The sequence below is a fragment of the Lepidochelys kempii genome, chromosome 4, assembly GCF_965140285.1.
Source record: "Lepidochelys kempii isolate rLepKem1 chromosome 4, rLepKem1.hap1, whole genome shotgun sequence".
In the NCBI taxonomy this organism is placed as follows: domain Eukaryota; kingdom Metazoa; phylum Chordata; order Testudines; family Cheloniidae; genus Lepidochelys; species Lepidochelys kempii.
The window spans coordinates 16,585,684-16,603,056 of record NC_136383.1 but is presented as its reverse complement, the minus strand read 5'-3'; the positions used below and the strand labels follow the sequence as shown (position 1 = coordinate 16,603,056).

Sequence of the window (17,373 nt, the reverse complement as noted above, 5' to 3'; positions counted from 1 at the left end):
CTTGAGCAAAGCTACAATATTTTCAGGATCAGGTCCTGCCAGGACTCTCTATTTCCCTTTAATTCTCTTCAGCATAATAATTTTCAGAGGTAAATCCTGTGTCCGTGGGTAACTGTAGTTGAAAGTTCTGAGGTTTTAGAGACGGCTGTGGGGGCCTGAAACATTACTCAACAGTCTGGGTTAAATTATAAAATCTCAGTTTAAAATTGAAAAGGCAACTCACAATTTTAAAAAACAAAATCTGTCTGAAAATACTTCATCTTCTATAGATACATGTACCCTCTAAGATTACGATAAAAGAAAGAATAATGTTTTTGTCTCTTCCAACACCGAATGTCAGTAGAGCTTGCTGAAATGGTTAAAATGGCAAAATTTGAAAAACAGGGCAAAATGTTTATGAACATATATCCTGTTTTTCACCATCACCCTGTTTTTCAACCACTGATTGAGCGGATACAATTTTTCTTTTTAATATACCAAAGAGACAAGAATGTTTTATAATTCTTTTGGCAGCTCTAAGAGTCAATTTCAGCATTTATGCTTATTGTTATTTGCTGTGATATTGCAGGGGGGGGGGGGGAATCTTTCACTTTGGGGCAGGGGAGAGAAAAACATAGGGAAAGGCGACTGTGAGGTCACAATGATTTACAGGGATTTCTGTGGGGAAGGTGTAGATCCCAAGGCTGTTTAACTCTTTAAAACTCAGGTGTGGGTGAGCGGCCACATCCCCCCACTCTATGCCAGCAGGGCTCAGACCACATCCTAAGGCTCTAGCCTTCCCTCCCACCTCCATGGTTCTCAAAATATTGCCCGCGGGCAGGTCGCCTCCCGCCAACGCTAGTCGTGGTTGGTGTTTTCAAGCCCCAGCTCCTGGAGTCTAGGGATGAGGAGAAAAATCTCGCCTTTTTCCATTATAAAAATACCTTCCAGGTATCCACCTAAGGCGGAGGAAGGCGCCCCTCCCCCGTCTCTCGATGTTTAAGCTACTCATTGATTTGGGTGAGGGCGGAGGTGGCTCGTGAGTCTGACCGCGCGGGAACGGCCCTGGTGAGGCCCACGCGTGGCGGTCTGACTCGTCCGCGCGGGGCTGAGGGGAGCCCCTCGGTGTCCCCTCTCAGCGCTACCCATCGCGGCTGAGGGGGCCCCCGCCCCACTCACTGGTGGAAGGAGATGCCCCGCTTCCGGCTCAGCCCGGTGTCCCGCGTGGTGCAGCCCAGAGCGGAGCAGCTGCGGGTCATGGTCCGCGCGCCGCACGGCACCCGGCCGCCCCCCCCTGTCGCGCGCCCTCGGCCACGTCCCGCTGTCGCGCGCAGCCAAGTCAGGAGCCCCCACGCTCCCGTCCCGGCCAGCGTTGATGGAACGCGCCTTCAGATTGGTGAGCGCCTCTCCTCTGCCCTTTCCGATTGGTTCTCGCTCTTTTTTTTTTTTTTTTTTTTTTTTCGTTCGCTAGCCCCGGAGCTGCGGAAGAGAGCCTTTCATTGGTCGCTGTCCTCCCCACGTTCCTGTGACCACACCTCCTCGGCGCCGGGGACTCGCTGCGACACCGCCCCGCATGACAAAGCGGAAGCCGGAACTCGGGAAGGAAGAGGAAGGAGAGTTGAACCAATCAGAAAGGGCACAGGAGGAGGCAGCCAATCAAACCCAGCGTACTTGGAGCCAATGGGAGCGGCGCTCTCTGTCTGGGGGCGGCTGTATCCGGGTTGCTGGGCCCACGCTCGTTCCTTTCCGTCTCTAGCTGCCGTGGGGCGTGTGGCGCTGGCGCGGAGCAGGGGACCAGGCTTCCCGATGGGGAAGGAGCCGCCCGCGGGGACGCTGACCAGGCCCCAGCCAGCACCGTGGGCCCCAGGCGGGGCGGCCCTGAGGCAGGCGGGGCGCCACGTGGCGTCTCTGCGCCCGCCGCCTGGGGCCGAGGCGGGGCCGGGCTCTGCCTGAGCGGGGGGGCCGAGCTGTTGGAAATGTGCCGCTTCCCTCCGGCGGCTGCGCCTCGGAGCGGGGGCCGGCGTGTGGGGGGCAAACACCAGCCCCCCCCCCCCCGGCGGGCTTCGCGAGCCGGGCCCGGCCAGGCTCATTCCTGTGTGGACGGAAGGGGCCTGCGGCTCGAACCTGAGTCTGGGTTCGCGTGCTGTGTAGCCGGGGCCTTAGCAGCAGGGAACAGCCGGGGCTTGCGAGCGCTGAGCCGAGACACGCCCCCCCCCATCCCCACGCATGGAGCGTCCCCCAGGCCCGGGGTAAGTTCTGAGTCGTGGTTAGTCCTTGTGCCTTGACTTGTCTGGGTTCGGCAGAGAGCCTGGTGGCTCACGTTGTGTCTGCAGACACGCCTTCCCTCTCAAGCCTTGCACGGCAGCCTCTGAGCACTTCAGCATGAGGCTCTTGGGTTGCCTACTTTATGGGGAAGAGGCCCTACGTATCTCGATTAGTGCACCAGCCAAAATTAGACTAACCCTTAAGGGCTTTACGGGAACAAATCCATGGATGGCTAACTTCTCCTGTGCTGTACCAGATACGTTCACTGTAGCTCTACTAGCCAGTTGGGCTAGTGAGCACTGCTGTTTTACAGATCTCACGTAAGGATTAATGTTGGTGTGAGGGCATGTTCAGAATTACTGACATGCTCTGGTATAAAAATGTAAAACTTTTGGGAATTTAAGACACTCTCTAGTGATAAATAGGGAACCTTGACACCTATTCTAAAGCTAAAGTAGCCGTTGATTGATCTACCTGTAGTATGAGGGGATGAAAGGAGGAGAGAGATGGAAGATCAGCAAGAACTTGCCATATTGATGGCTCTCAATACTGAACTGTGAATGAACTAATCCAACTTGAAGTTCCACAGAACAGATACCTTGCAGACAATAGTGGTGCAAGATTCACTCCACCATTGGCATGCCTTAGCCTTGACTGGAGGAACCTTTCTGGGTGCAAGTGTAACTGAGTTGCTCTGAGCATTAACTTGTTGCCCACACTTGACACTAGAAGAATACCCAATGTTTTATTGTGCTGGTTTTTAATGTATATAACCTGCCCATTAGAAAATGGACCTACGCCATCAACTAGTTATCAGATAGTGAAACCTTTGTCGCGTGACAGCCATCTACTACTTTTTAGAGCCAAGTGAAGTGTTGGTTCAAGGAGTGGCTAAGAGCTACTTTTCACTTAATATTTACTTGACACATGTCCAATGATTAAAACCTTTTCACTGCTGTTCACATCATGATGTGCTGTGATTAGTATCTGTTTGGATGAGGATATGTGGTTTAAAAACAGACATAATGTGCTGACATAATTTAAGTGGAAGGCTGTGTAAAGCCAATAAATATTACTAATGCAAATAACTGTTGCTGCTAATGTTTGATACTTTTTGCACTGCTGTAATTTTGGGAAGAAAAATCACTGTTTAAATGTATGTTCTTATTCCTTTAAGGATTGTTCTACTGACAAGATCTGCCAGGCATGCTTGGAATCTGGAAGTTCATATTACTTAGCTATTGTTCAGGTGAGGGTTTCATTAAGTGATTTTGAACTATAGCTGAATTCCGTAATTAAACTTCCAATTTGAAGGACTATTGGTGAATCCAACAATAATTTAAGAATGAATATTTAAAAATGAGAACTAAATATTTTATTTTACCTACATCCTTGAGGAATGGGCATCACTTCCCATAAAAGTCTAAACTGCTTGTAGAAGAGAAGGTTTGGCAACTTAGCAATGAATTGCAAGAAGCTGTAACTTACTGATTTTTAGGTGTAGGTAGTCCTCTTCTCTGATGTGGTTTTGGTTTTTCTCACACCCTGACTGACACAACTGCCAAAATAACTTAAATATAGATCAAGTACCAAACATCAAAGAAAAAAGGGCCTTTGATCTTTTGATTCCTTTTGTGCCATAACAGTAGTTGCAGTGGTAGAATCCCTTGTGCCCTACCCCAAAAGTATCTTCCTCCTTGGCCTATGTCCACTGCTGGCCTGTTTCCTGTCCTGAGCAGATAAAGTTAGTTAGTTCATGGTTCAGCATGTTCTGTTGGGGGGCAAAAAAAGAGAATAAAAGGTGAAAATGGAATGTTTTAAAACTATTGAAATAAAAGCCTCCAAATAATAGATTTAGAGAGCCTCCCAAATTTTAAATGTGGTTAGAGAATAATGAGCTTGTTTTTTTCTTTAAAAAAGTATATTTTTTTATCAACTTTAGACCTTGATTGGGAAATGGCAAATCATGTATAGTAAGCTAGGCTTAAAGATTTGCAAGATGAACATGGTTAGTTATTTTTAATTTATTGTGTTAATTTGTTTTGCCTAGTGTCCAATGATTAAAACTTTTCACTGCTGTTCACATCATGACTCACTGTGATTAGTGTTTGACTGGATGAGGACACAGGGTGAAAAATTCAAAACTAGATTTAAAACCATTGAGAGTCAGTTCAGTTTGCAGATTTAAGAAAAAACATAATACACTTCTGGAATTCATTTGGTTTGCATATATAACAAAAGAACTTGTCCTTTCCCTCCCCAGCCATTAAATTATTACTCTTGACTTGTGAAAGGTGAACTAAGACTGTTCTGACTGCACTTGTTGACATGTGAGTAAGCATTAACACTTTTTTGTTAATTTCTTTGTCTGCTGATTCAGTTTATGCCTGGTATTGTAAGTATCTCAGTATTGCAGCATATTAGCGTGTACTACAGTACCTCAGTGCAACTAATTTGGATCTGACCTTGTTTCTGATTCTGAATTTTTTATTCAGAATTTTTTATTTTTGTTAGACCCATCATGTTAAGTGTTTATTTTGTATATTCAGACTTCAGGTCTTGGAGATGACAAGGGGATAATTTTAAAATAAACTGAACCAGGCAGTAATGAGCATGCTCTCTAAAATAAACCTGTATAAATTGCATGAGTCTGTTTCTAGAAATACAAAAAATTGTTTAAACACTACTGGGAGGACATCCTAATTGTGGTTGTAATAGATGGTGGGCTTTACTGAACTGTTACTGAGCTTGGTAGACAAGATGGGTGAGGTAATTTTTATTCAACCAATTACTTCCCCAATTACTGTTGGGGAAAGAGACAAGCTTACACAGAGCTGTTCTTCAGGTTTGGGGAATTTAGGAACATTTACTGAAGTTGTGGGCTTACTGAGCGAAGGACTTCTAAGAATGTTGAGAAGTAGATGTTAATCTGCACTAAATTAGGCATGTATCTATATTGTCAAAGATCTAATACGCTTTTTTACTTTTCAGGTAATTGTGAAGAGTTCCTATGTTCCATCTGAATTTCTTCTTTCATCTTTAACGAAGATGCTTGAAAATTGTTCAATTTGCTTCCTCTTTTTCATTGAGGGGGTTAAAGTAATTTAGTTGCTGATGTAATGCTTTTTATAGTGGAAAAAGTAGTGGTGAAGGCAAGAAATCAGTCTCAAAGCATTTGTTTCAACTACAACCTGTGAATCTTGGGAGGTTGCTTTTGGAGGCTGTTATAAAAATCCTCTTCATTTGTATTGATAATAAACATGATATGCTGCCCTTGGTTTAAATATGTGGTGTCTTGGCTTTATTTCTATCAATTCTCTGGTACTCACTGCTGTAGAATAAGTGCCTCAAACATGAATGAGCTGTAAGCCTTATAACACTGCTGTTAGTTAGGAAATCATCCCTGTTTTCACCTGGGGAATTATACTAGTAGTGGTCACATACAGTACTCAACATGGAGAAAGAAATGTGACCTTGCCATGAGAATGGCAAAGCCCAGTCATTCACCCCAGTAAAGGTGATCAAAATGCCTTGCCCTTGCTGGGGCTTGTCTGGCCCCTGGGCCACCCTGCTTTGGGGAGGCAAACTGCAGTGAAGGGGGCCAGTTGCCTGTAACTTACCTTTTGCCTTCAATGCTAGCGTCTTGTACTGAGTAGCAGAACATTTTGGCGGTGGAATCTGGTCATAGATCAGAAACAAAAGTGAGGCTGCAGACTTGTAAGTGGCCAGTACGGTGGAGCCTTACCTTGTGTAAGGTTTTGGGGCTCTTACCAAGGGAAGGAGAAGGGACAAAGCCTCTCAGAGACTGGGGGCCTAGAACCATCTGTACTGGGGGGGGGGGGGGGGGCGAGAGCCATTGAACCAAACCGTATTCCTTGTATATGACGGAAACCAGTTCACGCCAGGGGCTGTGGCAGCACCTCTTGGTCAGGGCAATGCTGATACGCAACCCTGTACTGGGAGGGGGGAGGGCGGGCAGCCATCCAGCGGCTCTCACGTTACCGCTCTATTGAAACGAGCCGGGCTGCCGTGGCCGGGCTCGTAGAACTAACTGCAGCGGCCCGGTGCCGCCCCTACGGACACGCACTGGGCCCCTCTCCCGGCTCCGGCGTGGAGCTGCGCGGCCCGGAAGGCGCCGGCCGGCCGGGCGGGGTCTCGGTGCCGGAAGCCGGGCTGACGAGGGCGGCGCTCCGGCTGCCACGTTGAAGCGGAACGCGGAGGAGCCTGCGGCCGGGGGCAGGCGGCTGAGGCGCGGCAGCGGGAGGCCGCAGCGGCCGTGGGGCGCAGCAGAGAGCCCGGCCCCGCCAGGTGAGGGGGAGCGGGCCGCCGGGCGCTGCCGGGTCGCCCCGCTCTGGGGCCGCAGGGTTGCCGGCTGGGGCCCGGGGTCCAAGGGCCCCCCCAGCTCCTCGGGCGCTGGGCTGGGCAGGGCAGCTTCGCTCCTCCGGGGCTTGCAGCTCGCTGGTGGGGCCCGGCCCTTGCTTCGAGTTGTGTTGCTCTGGGACTGGGATCGGGCGTTTTCTCAGCTACTGGGCCAGTCCCTAAAAGCCAGTGCTTAATTTGTGCCAGGGCTCAGCCCCGGCACCCCTGGGCTTGGCACTTAATAGCTCCGGCACTGCTGGGCTTGCCTTGTCAGCTATTAAAGTAGAAAAATTGCTTGTGCCCTGGCTCCTCTTCCGTTGCAAATTAAGCACTGCAGAAAGCTGCCTTGCTGTCAGCTGACAAGTGGCAAACTCTCCCCCCAGCCTCTCTACCCCGGAGCAGTGGGGGAGTCCTGTGGACTCCAGTGGTGTTGGAAGAGTGACTAGACATAGTTTGTGGCACCTTAGAGACTAATCAATTTATTTGAGCACAAGCTTTCGTGAGCTACAGCTCACTTCATCGGATGCATACTGTGGAAAGTGTAGAAGGTCTTTTATACACAAAGCATGAAAAAAATACCTCCCCCCCACCCCACTCTCCTGCTGGCAATAGCTTATCTAAAGTGATCACTCTCCTTACAATGTGTATGATAATCAAGTTGGGCCATTTCCAGCACAAATCCAGGTTTCCTCACCCCCAACTTAATTATCATACACATTGTAAGGAGAGTGATCACTTTAGATAAGCTATTACCAGCAGGAGAGTGGGGTGGGGGGAGGTATTTTTTCATGCTTTGTGTGTATAAAAGACCTTCTACACTTTCCACAGTATGCATCCGATGAAGTGAGCTGTAGCTCACGAAAGCTTATGCTCAAATAAATTGGTTAGTCTCTAAGGTGCCACAAGTACTGTATTTTTGCGAATACAGACTAACACGGCTGTTACTCTGAAACTAGACATACCTTAGTCATAGTAGCCTCTGAGGTTCTTTAATATATTTTGCTAATCTCTGTCTCAGAATTTATTCCAAGACACTCGTAATATGGATTTGGTACTTCTAGGGTTTATAACCTAACCTTAATTTAAAAAAAATGTTATGCTCCATCTACACCTCTTGCAATTATGTTTGCAAAAACCTTCTGTATAAGCCATCTGTAAACACATTATCCAACCGCAAGGGAAACCATAGTGTAGATGGAGCCTTAAAGCTGTTAAGGAAAAGGGATTCTAGAAAGACAAAGAAGAAAGATTGCACAATTGCTCTGAGGATCACATTTCATAGAATATTAATAACCATTTTGAGATTTTAATCTTGCTTGTATTATCCAAGCTAGTAGGTATGTAAATATGACCCTACCACAATTACAGGGACATACAGCTGTTTTGTAGCAAAACTTATCTGAATGGGAAAATAGTTTTGGGAATATTTTCAGTGACTAGCCCAAATACAATCCTGACTCTTTGATTTGCAGCTCCCAGATGTTCTTAATGGTTACTGTAAAAATACTTGTAATTATAAATGTGCATTAAGAAAATATGTTTCTCCACTCTTTTAGTCAGTGAATTTAGTATTGTTAGTGAGATAATAGCTTTTATTTTTATTTGTAAAATATATGCATCTTTTATAGCCTTTCTGTACTGTAATATACTGACATTACCCTGCTATAAGTAAAAAGTATAAGAAAATATCTGGAAAAATCATGAACCTGAAAGGTGCTGAATCACTCAGGATATCAGGCCACATGCTAGAACTTCTCTAATGAACTATATTTATGAGTAGTTCACTAGAAAAGTGCGATAATGTGTTTTTCCTAGACAGTATAGATGGGGCTGTAGTGCCAACATGGCAACAGCAAGACTTTCAATATACAAATTTTCCTTTGCCAATACCCTTGTGACTCAAAGTGAACCTATGTCATTACTATGGTGTAAAACAGATACTGTCAAACAGATGTATTCTTTAGACCAGTGGTTCTCAAACTTTTTTTTTCACAGACCACTTGAAAAATGCTGAGAGTCTCGGTGGACCACTTAATGATCTTTCCAAATGTTGTTTGTACCATTAGCTAACTATTGTAAAGCCCCTTGGATAAAAGTGCTTTATAAAAAAACTTTAATAATAATTAACATTTTTTTTGTTCTACAAATAAAAGCACGCAACTCATATTTTAATATCAGTAGTTTTACCTTTCTAGTGCTACGGATGTCTAGTCTCCCCTGCTGCAGCAGCCCCTGACCTGGGACTGCGAAGGAGGGCCATCTCTCCCCGGCAGCCGCAGCCCTGGAGCTGGGGAAAGTCACCTCTTTCTCTGGCCGCTGCAGCCCTGCACATCTCAAATTCACCCCACCCCCCTCTTCTCATCCCATTGCCCCCTCCCACCAACCCCTTATTTCCCCCAAGGCCACCTCCTCACCTTACATGTGCATCTTCTCCAGCGTCCAGCCACCAAATAAGTGGAGCCACGCCTGCATGGGTGGGTGGCCCTTCATTACATGAGTGGCCCTTCATTCTCTTGTGTGCGGCCGCCCAGGCGTGCACCTTAGAGGGAACTATCCACGGACCACCTGAATGGAGCCCGTGGACCACTGGTGGTCCATGGACCACAGTTTGAGAACCTCTGCCTTAGACTGACATCCAACCAATCTTGTGGTACTAAAGAATTGATGAAATTTACTGTTATGTTATAAAGAGGAGGGGAGCCCTCTTTTGTTATGTTCTCTTTTAAAAGGGTGTTTGGTTCATGAATGTCATTAAATACGTCACTCAGTGTCCACCTGGCAGCGATCTCTCCTATGAGGGAGGGGTCCCAGTTGGTCCTGGCAGAGAGTGGGCAGCCAAGTACCCTGCATGTATTGCTTTTTTTAACAGTAAAAGTATAGGCTATGTGAAAACGAGAGTAGGATTTGTGTGTACATCAATCATAGAAGGAAATCACTTTTAATATCCCAAAAAAACTCTGGAAAAGCAAGCCTTGTTATGAACAAATGCAAGAGGATCCTTATCTAAAACTGAACTGGACACAGTAATATGCATCTCTATGATTCCCCAGGTACATCATAGGTGTCTGCACACTTGATGTGGACACCCAGTAATCACCTTTTCCTTGAGCAGTTTCAGCAAGAGATTGTGCAGTCTTGTCCTTTTTTACTTAAGTGTTTGAAGTCCAGTCAGGATCTTTCCACACAACAGACTTCTTCAGCCCAGTGGAGCACACGCCTGCTTGGCTCAGAGCCAGACTCCCATCTAAACCTCATTCAAGTTTGGGAAAAACATTTTTGGCACGGGTATTCCTTGTGTTCAGGATGACTGTACAAGGTCAGTTCTCGAGGTTCTCAAGCACACGGCTAACTCCAGATTCACGTGGCATGACCTGTAAACTGTTTGAGACTACTTTTTAGTTTTAAAAATAGAACGAGGATACACATGGTACTTTCAGCATAAGGTGCCCTACTAGAATGGTTTTAAATCCAGTTATATAAAGAGATCTAATTTTTAAAATTATTTTTGAGGTCAGCTACAAACTAACTTTGTTAAATATTTCCCTAAAGGATACCAAATTCAGATGAGTGAGAAAAACTGTGTTGCTTGTTAAATTATCAAGAGCTCTGTTGAAAAGACCTTTCTATATCAACAGTCTGAGAACTCCTGATATTGATTATGATGTGCATGTTTGATGTAAGATGAAGGGTTCATACTTAGGGCTCTACCAAATTCACGGCCATGAAAAACGCATCACGGACCATGAAACCTGGTCTTTTGTGTGCATTTACCATATACTATACAGATTACATGGGGCGAGACCAGCCCTTCTCACATTGGGGGTCCTGACCCAAAAGGGAGCTGCAGAGGGGTCACAAGGTTATTTTAGGAGGGGTTGCAGTATTGTCACCCTTGCTTCTGTGCTGCCTTCAGAGCTGGGTGGCTGGAGAGGGGTGGCTGTTGGCCGGGCACCCAGCTCTGAAGTCAGCACCCTGTCAGCAGCAGCAGTGCAGAAGTAAGGGTGGCAATACCACACCATGCTATCCTTGCTGCTGCTGGCAGTGGCTCTGCCTTCAGAGCTGGGCTCTCAGACAGCAGCTGCCACTCTCCAGCTGCCCAGGTTTGAAGGCAGCGCAATCGCCACCAGCCAGCAGCGCAGAAGTAAGGGAAGCAGTATCGTAACCCCCGCTACAATAACCTTGCAATCCCCACACAACTCCTTTTTGGGTCAGGACCCCTACAATTACAACACAGTGAAATTTCAGGTTTAAATAGCTGAAAACATGAAATTTGCGATTTTTAAAATCCTATGACTGTGAAGTTGACTGAAATGGACCATAAATTTGATGGTCCCTGTTCATAGTATAATTATCTAGGTATGTGTTGTCAGAATGAAATTCTGTAGTGTCAGGATTGAAATCAAGTACAGGAAAGAATTAATTGAAACCTTCCCATTATCACAGAGTAAGTGTGGCTGATAAAGACATTTACATTGTGTGTGTTCCCACTACTCCTTTCTTTAAGAAAATGTTCCTCATTAAATAAAAATCAGAGGACAAGATATGTTGTGCCTTAATGTTAATTTGCCCTGCAATTTTAAAATATATTTTTGGGTCAGTGTAACATTAGATTAATTATTATAAGCATTTTACAACGGTTGAACAAACTCTTTTTTTTCTGTTGGAAGTAATTTTCAAATTACCATTGCAACCTTGCAAAACTCACCAGTCCAGCTATCGCAAAAAGTTATACTTTATACACCTTTGGTCAGGGTTGGCAGTTTTCCAGGAAAAACTAGTTTAGGAGGGAGTGCTGCTAAATATGGTTTAAACCAGGAAAGTGGGGAAAAGAATTGCTTCAGTGTCCAGCAACTTCAGCAAGCATAAGACAAATCTTTTCAAACTTTGGTTACATCCATTCAAAACTGAGGAATAGGCGCAGTCTATCCACTACATCAAAGTTGGTCTCCTGCTACAGAATGTTGTCGGCCAAATGGATTAAGGTCGTTGTTTTAGCTATTGTAGTAATAGCACAACTGGTAGTCTGCAACTCTTCAAGCTTCTGATTGCTTAATGCAACTGTGCATTATTGTTGTTTTTATATAATCAAATGGTTTTGAGTTTTGTTTATATAATATTGAAATATGACATATAAAACTTACTTGAGAAAATACAAACCCAAATATATAGACATTCCCATGTTCAGCATCATGAGGACTATATTATTATTATTACACCCCAATGCAGTTTTACTTTTTATTTGTACAATCCTAAATTAATCTGTGTAGCTACTGCCTTATGTAACCACAGTTTGAATATGTAACTTAAGCTAGTACAGTGCGATGTGGATGAATGAAACAATTTTTTAAATAGAAAATGCCTTAAACTGGGACTAACTAGTTTTACCTGGGTTTGTAAAAAACATGATTTTACTTGGTAACAACCAGCTCTGGTAATTACCATGCCGTCCCTGCCTTGAGTAAGTACATTTTTGCAAGCCTGAATTATTATATTTTGTTTAAAATGTCTGTGTGTTGCAAAGTCTTTTAGATTACTATGTGCTGGGCTCTGTTTAGGAGGCATTTGATGAAAAAATTGAGTGTTTTTCGGCAGACCTTTAGCTGGAAGACCAGTTTATCAGTTGCTTTTTTTTTTCTGAATTATCTTGCATCACATGCTAATAATAATAATTAACCTTTGCACTTCTTCACACAACTTTTTGTTCATGCACAAAAGCTACATAAATCCACTTGTGAGGACAGTGTGACTCAAAGTTGTTGAGCATTTCAGGCTTTCACTTAAACTTTCACTTCCTTTCCAACCGTTAACTGGAAGCCACAATTATGAGAAAATTCTTGGCACTTCAGAATGTCATTATTATGAGGACCATATAACCTTTTCATGGGTGATAGGGTAGAAGATAGTGACTGAAAAACTGTTGATGTCTGAAATGAGTATTTCGCATTACTTATCTTTTTATATATACATGCTTCCTCAGCCTGCATGGGAAGAGGAACATACCTAAAGGGATACTTTTAAATTTTTTTGTACTAACTATTGCTAGAAGTAACACTTCAAGGACAGGTATTGCACCTGAAACTATGTTAATTTCTTGAGGTTGCTAGAATGCAAGTTAACTATGTCCCTAAAATATCACTAAGGAACTGGATTAGGAAATTCTTTGACATGATTTTAGAAACCAGTGCGGTGGTTTTCAGTAGTGACTTTGTGGTAAATTTCAGGAGTTTCAGCTCTGATGACCTTTTATGAATGTCAGTTTGGGCATTTAGAAACATGGACCGTATTTTAATTTAAATGTAATCGCTGCTGCAAGATATCCAGGTATATCATGTAAACTCTTATTAGCAAAGGCATTTGGTCTAAGAACAGAATCTCACAGCAGTTGCTATGTTTCCCAGGTTTATTGAGATGCATTCAACATATTTAGCAAGTATTAATTTCCTGTAAACTTCAATAATATTTCACCATTTCCCTGTTCCCTACAAACGCCACATCATACCCACAGTTCCATGTACAGCCCATTTCCGTTCTGTTGTACTGGTGCCATTTCCTCCAGATTTTCTGTATTACAAAAGTTATCTTCTTTTAGCAGGATGAAGTTAAAGGAGATTGATCGTACTGCTATGCAGGCATGGAGTCCTGCCCAACAACATCCCATTTACCTGGCTACAGGTAACTTGTTGAAGAGTATGGTCCCTACCCATAGGGCTTTGTATGCATATGGCGTAGATTATAATATACTCACTGTACTTGTACTTTATAATAGAAAATTAATGTCCTGAAGGCTGAAATAGTAATTGAGAATGCAGTGCAGTGCCCACTTGAAATCATTTTTCAACCTCTGGAGTATCTTTCCCTAGAAATCAAAACCCCAGCCTACATATACCTTGTAAACGTGCATGTTTGCCCTAAATGTACGGCAGCAGTGGTAACTTAATTTCAAGGCTTCTCTCTCCTAAATCATAGGATTACATGACCCAGTCTTTACCAATGGCTTACAGTTTCTCAGTAGTTTTGGCTGCCAAAACTATTGCCTTTCTGAGTTTCCTCTGTTGTTTGTGTGGGATTTTCACACAGCAGCAGGGGAGTGTTCAGTGTACCTCTGAAACACTGAAGATTTTATTTCCTTTGTATGATTTGATGCTTTCATAATTTGAAATTCCATACTTTGTGTTATGTCATTCTGATACCATAGTGTGTTTCTGTGTAGGTACATCGGCTCAACAGTTGGATGCAACTTTCAGTACCAATGCTTCTCTGGAAATATTTGAACTGGACTTGTCTGATCCTTCGTTGGATATGAAATCCTGTGCAACTTTCTCCTCCTCGCACAGGTATGAATTGGGGTTCCAAATTTATGGTCTGCTTTATAAAAATGCATTTTTGGTGGCAACTTCAGTCCATGATATGGGCTGAAAGGACAGTGTATGAAGCTTTAGCTCTGTGTCAGTGTTATTAGGAAAGGTAAGAAGGATGGGCTTGTGGTTAAAGTTGTAGACTTGGACACTGGAGACCTGGTTTCAGTTCCTGTTCTGTCACAGACATCTTCGGCTTGTATCCGCTGGGTGACAGAATCATAGAAATGTGGGACTGGAAAGGAACTTGATAGGTCATCTAGTCCAGTCTCCTGTACTCATGGTATTATCTAGACCATCCCTGACAGGTGTTTGTCTAACCTGTTCTTAAAAACCCCACAGTCTCTTTCAGTAATTTGTTCTGGTGCTTAACTACCCTTATAGTTAGAAAGTTTATTTTCTAATGTCTACCTTAAATCTTCCTTGCTGCAATTTTAGTCCATTACTTCTTTTCCTGTCCTCAATGGTTAAGGAGAACAATTTATCACCCTCCTCTTCATAACAACTTTTTACATATTTGAAGATTGTTATCAAGTCTCCCCTCAGCTTTCTCTTCTTCAGACTCAAGAAACCCAGTTTTTTTCCATCTTTCCTCCATAGGTCATGTTTTCTAGACCTTTTTTTGTTGATCTTCTCTGGACTGTCTCCAATTTGTTCACGTTTCCCAAAGCGTGGCACCCAGAACTGGACATAGTACTCCTGTTGAGGCCTTATCAGTTCTGAGTAGAGTGGAAGAATTACTTCTCATGTCTTGCTTATAGTATTCCTGCTAATACATCCTAGAAGGATGATTACTTCTTTTGCAACAGTATTACATTGTTGACTCATGCTTAGATTGTAACCCGCAATCCTTTTCTGCAGTTCTCCTTCCTAGGCAGTCATTGCCCATTTTTCATTTGTGCAGTTGATCATTCCTTCCTACGTGTAATACTTTGCATTTGTCCTTATTGAATTTCATCCTGTGTAATTCAGACCATTTTTCCGGTTTGTCAAGATCATTGTGAATTCTAATCCTGTCCTCTAGAGTGCTTGCAACCCCTCCTAGCTTTGTATCATCCACAAAATTTATAAGTGTGCTCTCTTTTGTTGGCATCCTTTCGTCTGCGAGAGACAGTGTGAATTGCAGCCTATGATGTAGATGGTTTGCAACGTCTCTTGTGACTAAATAGTCCAATCCAAGTTTTGCGTGATCTTTAGTGTACTCTGTATGCCATTATCTAAATCATTTATAAAGATATTAAATAGGACTACACCCGGGACTCATCCTTGCAGGGCCCCATGCAATATACTCTTCCGGCTTGATTGTGAACCACTGATAACTACTCTCTGAGTACCGTTTTCCAGCCAGTTGCACACCCACTTTATAGCAGGTTCATCTAGGCTGTATTTTCTAGTTTGTTTATGAGGTCATGTGAGACAGTATCAAAAGCTTCACTAAAGTTGAGCTATATCACATCTACTTCTTCCCCCAATCCTCAAGGCTTGTTACCTTGTCAAAGAAGGATATTAGTTTGGTTTGACATGATTTGTTTTGTTGTAAAGGAAGATAACAGTCAGAGCCCTGAGGAATTTCCAGAGAGCAGAGGGAAAGTGTTAAGTGTGCTCTTAAAAATAGGAAAGGGCAGTTACAGCTTCCACATGTTGTGTCATCCTATTGTGTTTAGGTATTGCGGGGGACTCATTTGATGTACCTGTGTGTTTTATTTTTGCATTCTGTATGTAGTTCAGTATTTACGCCTGGCTATTGGGAAGAAACGTTCCTGATTGTTTTGCTTCATTTAGACCCATATTACTTCTAACTTCATGCTGTATGTTTAGCTATAACTTATATAATTAGTATTAAAAATCCCAAAAGCCATCCTATTGACATCTTAGTGACACTTGCAGTAGCATTGTAGTGCCTTCTGTTCATTGTAAATTGGCCATAACAATGTCAATAAAAGCGAGAGGTGCTCTTCTTAGAGGTAGAGACGGATCTGAAAACTTTCCATTGACCTGGATTAGATCCATTAATCTTTCATACCAGATACAATGTCAGCACAAACATTAGTCCGTCCATTGACCCATAGTACTCTCAGTGGATGTGTGTGCAACACTTACAGATTGTTAACTGTTCATCAATTATAAGCTGTAGTGTCAGCATTAGTGTATTTTTATCAAAGATATGTATGACAGAAATATAGTGTATTGTAGCTCGGATACACTGAGATATATAAAAATCTAAATCCATTGAGGGATGATGATCATGTTTTACACCACCTTATTATGTAGATGGAAGTTAATTCCATTTCATTCTCCACAGTCCATTTTTAAATAATGATGTACAGGTCTAAAACTGTCTTCCAAAGATTTACACCAAACACAACTGCCTGAACTTTTAGAAATTATAAATTGATTAAATTGCAATCTGTACAGAACAGGAACTATGTCTTCCTTGTACAGTATCTAACAAGATGGGGCCCTGAATCTGATTAGGGACCTGGGCTGCTATCCTAATATAAATAATAACTGGGAACTGCTCAACACCAGGTTAGAGAGATAAAATTTAAGTAAGTTGTGCTGCATATACTCTTCTTGCTCCTTGGAGCATTCAGCATATAATACTGAGTAATGGTGGCATTGTTAGTGCTGATGTAATTTTAAAAAAAAGCCCTATCTCTTGGGGGTTGTTTTTTTTTTGTAGAAACTTATTAGTTTGCTTTCCAAATGCATTAAGGCCACTTTGTAAGAGCAATGCCACAAGAGGGTGTGTGTGGTTATGTGGAAGAAATGTACTCTTTGCATGGCTGAACATACAGGAATATTGTTTTATTATAAAACAACTTCGTTTAAAAAAAAGAAATCTGGATACTTACGGATTCAGTGTACTAGCTTGGGTATATTTCAAGTCTAAAAATATACTCTAAGCTCTCATTTAACATTAAATAAAACATTCTACACTCCAGGCAACACGCTTTCTTGTTTGTGTAAAAGTGTTGCCACTTGATAAGCATGAAGTACAAAAATCATTTTAATTGCAAGAGTGCAGTTGAGGAATAGGGCTTATGTCAAGGAGACCGTTCTCATTCACTCTCTGTTTGCCTCTTGCATAAGCAGCTGTTCATCAATATCAGAGATTTATGTGATTGCTTGTAGTTGGCTATGCTTATAATTCTCAATCAGGGATCATCTCACAGTCCTTTGCAAACATCATCTCAAAAAACCCTGTGAGGTAAGTAAGTATTCTGACTTTAGAGCCTTGAACTGAGGCATATATAGGTTGTGACCTGTCCACTGTCCCATTTTTGGCAGAATGGAAGAGCTAGGAATAGAAGCTAGCAGTTCTCAGTCTCATCATGCCTTTGATCTTACGACCAGCCTGCACTTCCTCCCATAAAATGTTTGTGTTTTTTATCAGGGAAAACATGATCATGTT

At 43.0% G+C, this 17,373-nt stretch overlaps 2 protein-coding genes and 1 long non-coding RNA gene across 15 annotated transcripts in view; 2 read left to right on the top strand and 1 right to left on the bottom strand.

Moving 5' to 3' along the window:
- THAP9 (THAP domain containing 9) overlaps nucleotides 1–1,350 on the bottom strand; it is a 28,473-nt gene extending 27,123 nt beyond the window's left edge. The window contains exon 1 of one of the 3 annotated variants that reach the window (XM_073340511.2): nucleotides 1,159–1,350. In XM_073340511.2, the coding sequence (XP_073196612.1) occupies nucleotides 1,159–1,238 (80 nt within the window). In that variant the 5' untranslated portion in view covers nucleotides 1,239–1,350. The remainder of the gene's footprint in view (nucleotides 1–1,158) is intronic. The other 2 variants (XM_073340512.1, XM_073340510.2) reach the window with 2 other exon arrangements.
- A 347-nt stretch (nucleotides 1,351–1,697) lies between these two features.
- LOC140910178 (uncharacterized) lies at nucleotides 1,698–5,528 on the top strand. Its single transcript, XR_012158446.2, has 4 exons — nucleotides 1,698–2,228; nucleotides 3,422–3,493; nucleotides 4,508–4,574; nucleotides 5,236–5,528. It is a non-coding gene; the product is annotated as an uncharacterized LOC140910178 (long non-coding RNA).
- Nucleotides 5,529–6,305: 777 nt separating this feature from the next.
- The window catches only part of SEC31A (SEC31 homolog A, COPII component), a 69,737-nt gene continuing 58,669 nt past the window's right edge, over nucleotides 6,306–17,373 (top strand). For 3 of the 11 annotated variants that reach the window (XM_073340522.2, XM_073340521.2, XM_073340519.2), the window contains exons 1-3: nucleotides 6,307–6,552; nucleotides 13,193–13,275; nucleotides 13,814–13,937. In XM_073340522.2, the coding sequence (XP_073196623.1) occupies nucleotides 13,197–13,275; nucleotides 13,814–13,937 (203 nt within the window). In that variant the 5' untranslated portion in view covers nucleotides 6,307–6,552; nucleotides 13,193–13,196. Of the gene's footprint in view, nucleotides 6,553–13,192; nucleotides 13,276–13,813; nucleotides 13,938–17,373 lie in introns of those variants that run through there. The other 8 variants (XM_073340528.2, XM_073340526.2, XM_073340525.2 and 5 more) reach the window with 5 other exon arrangements.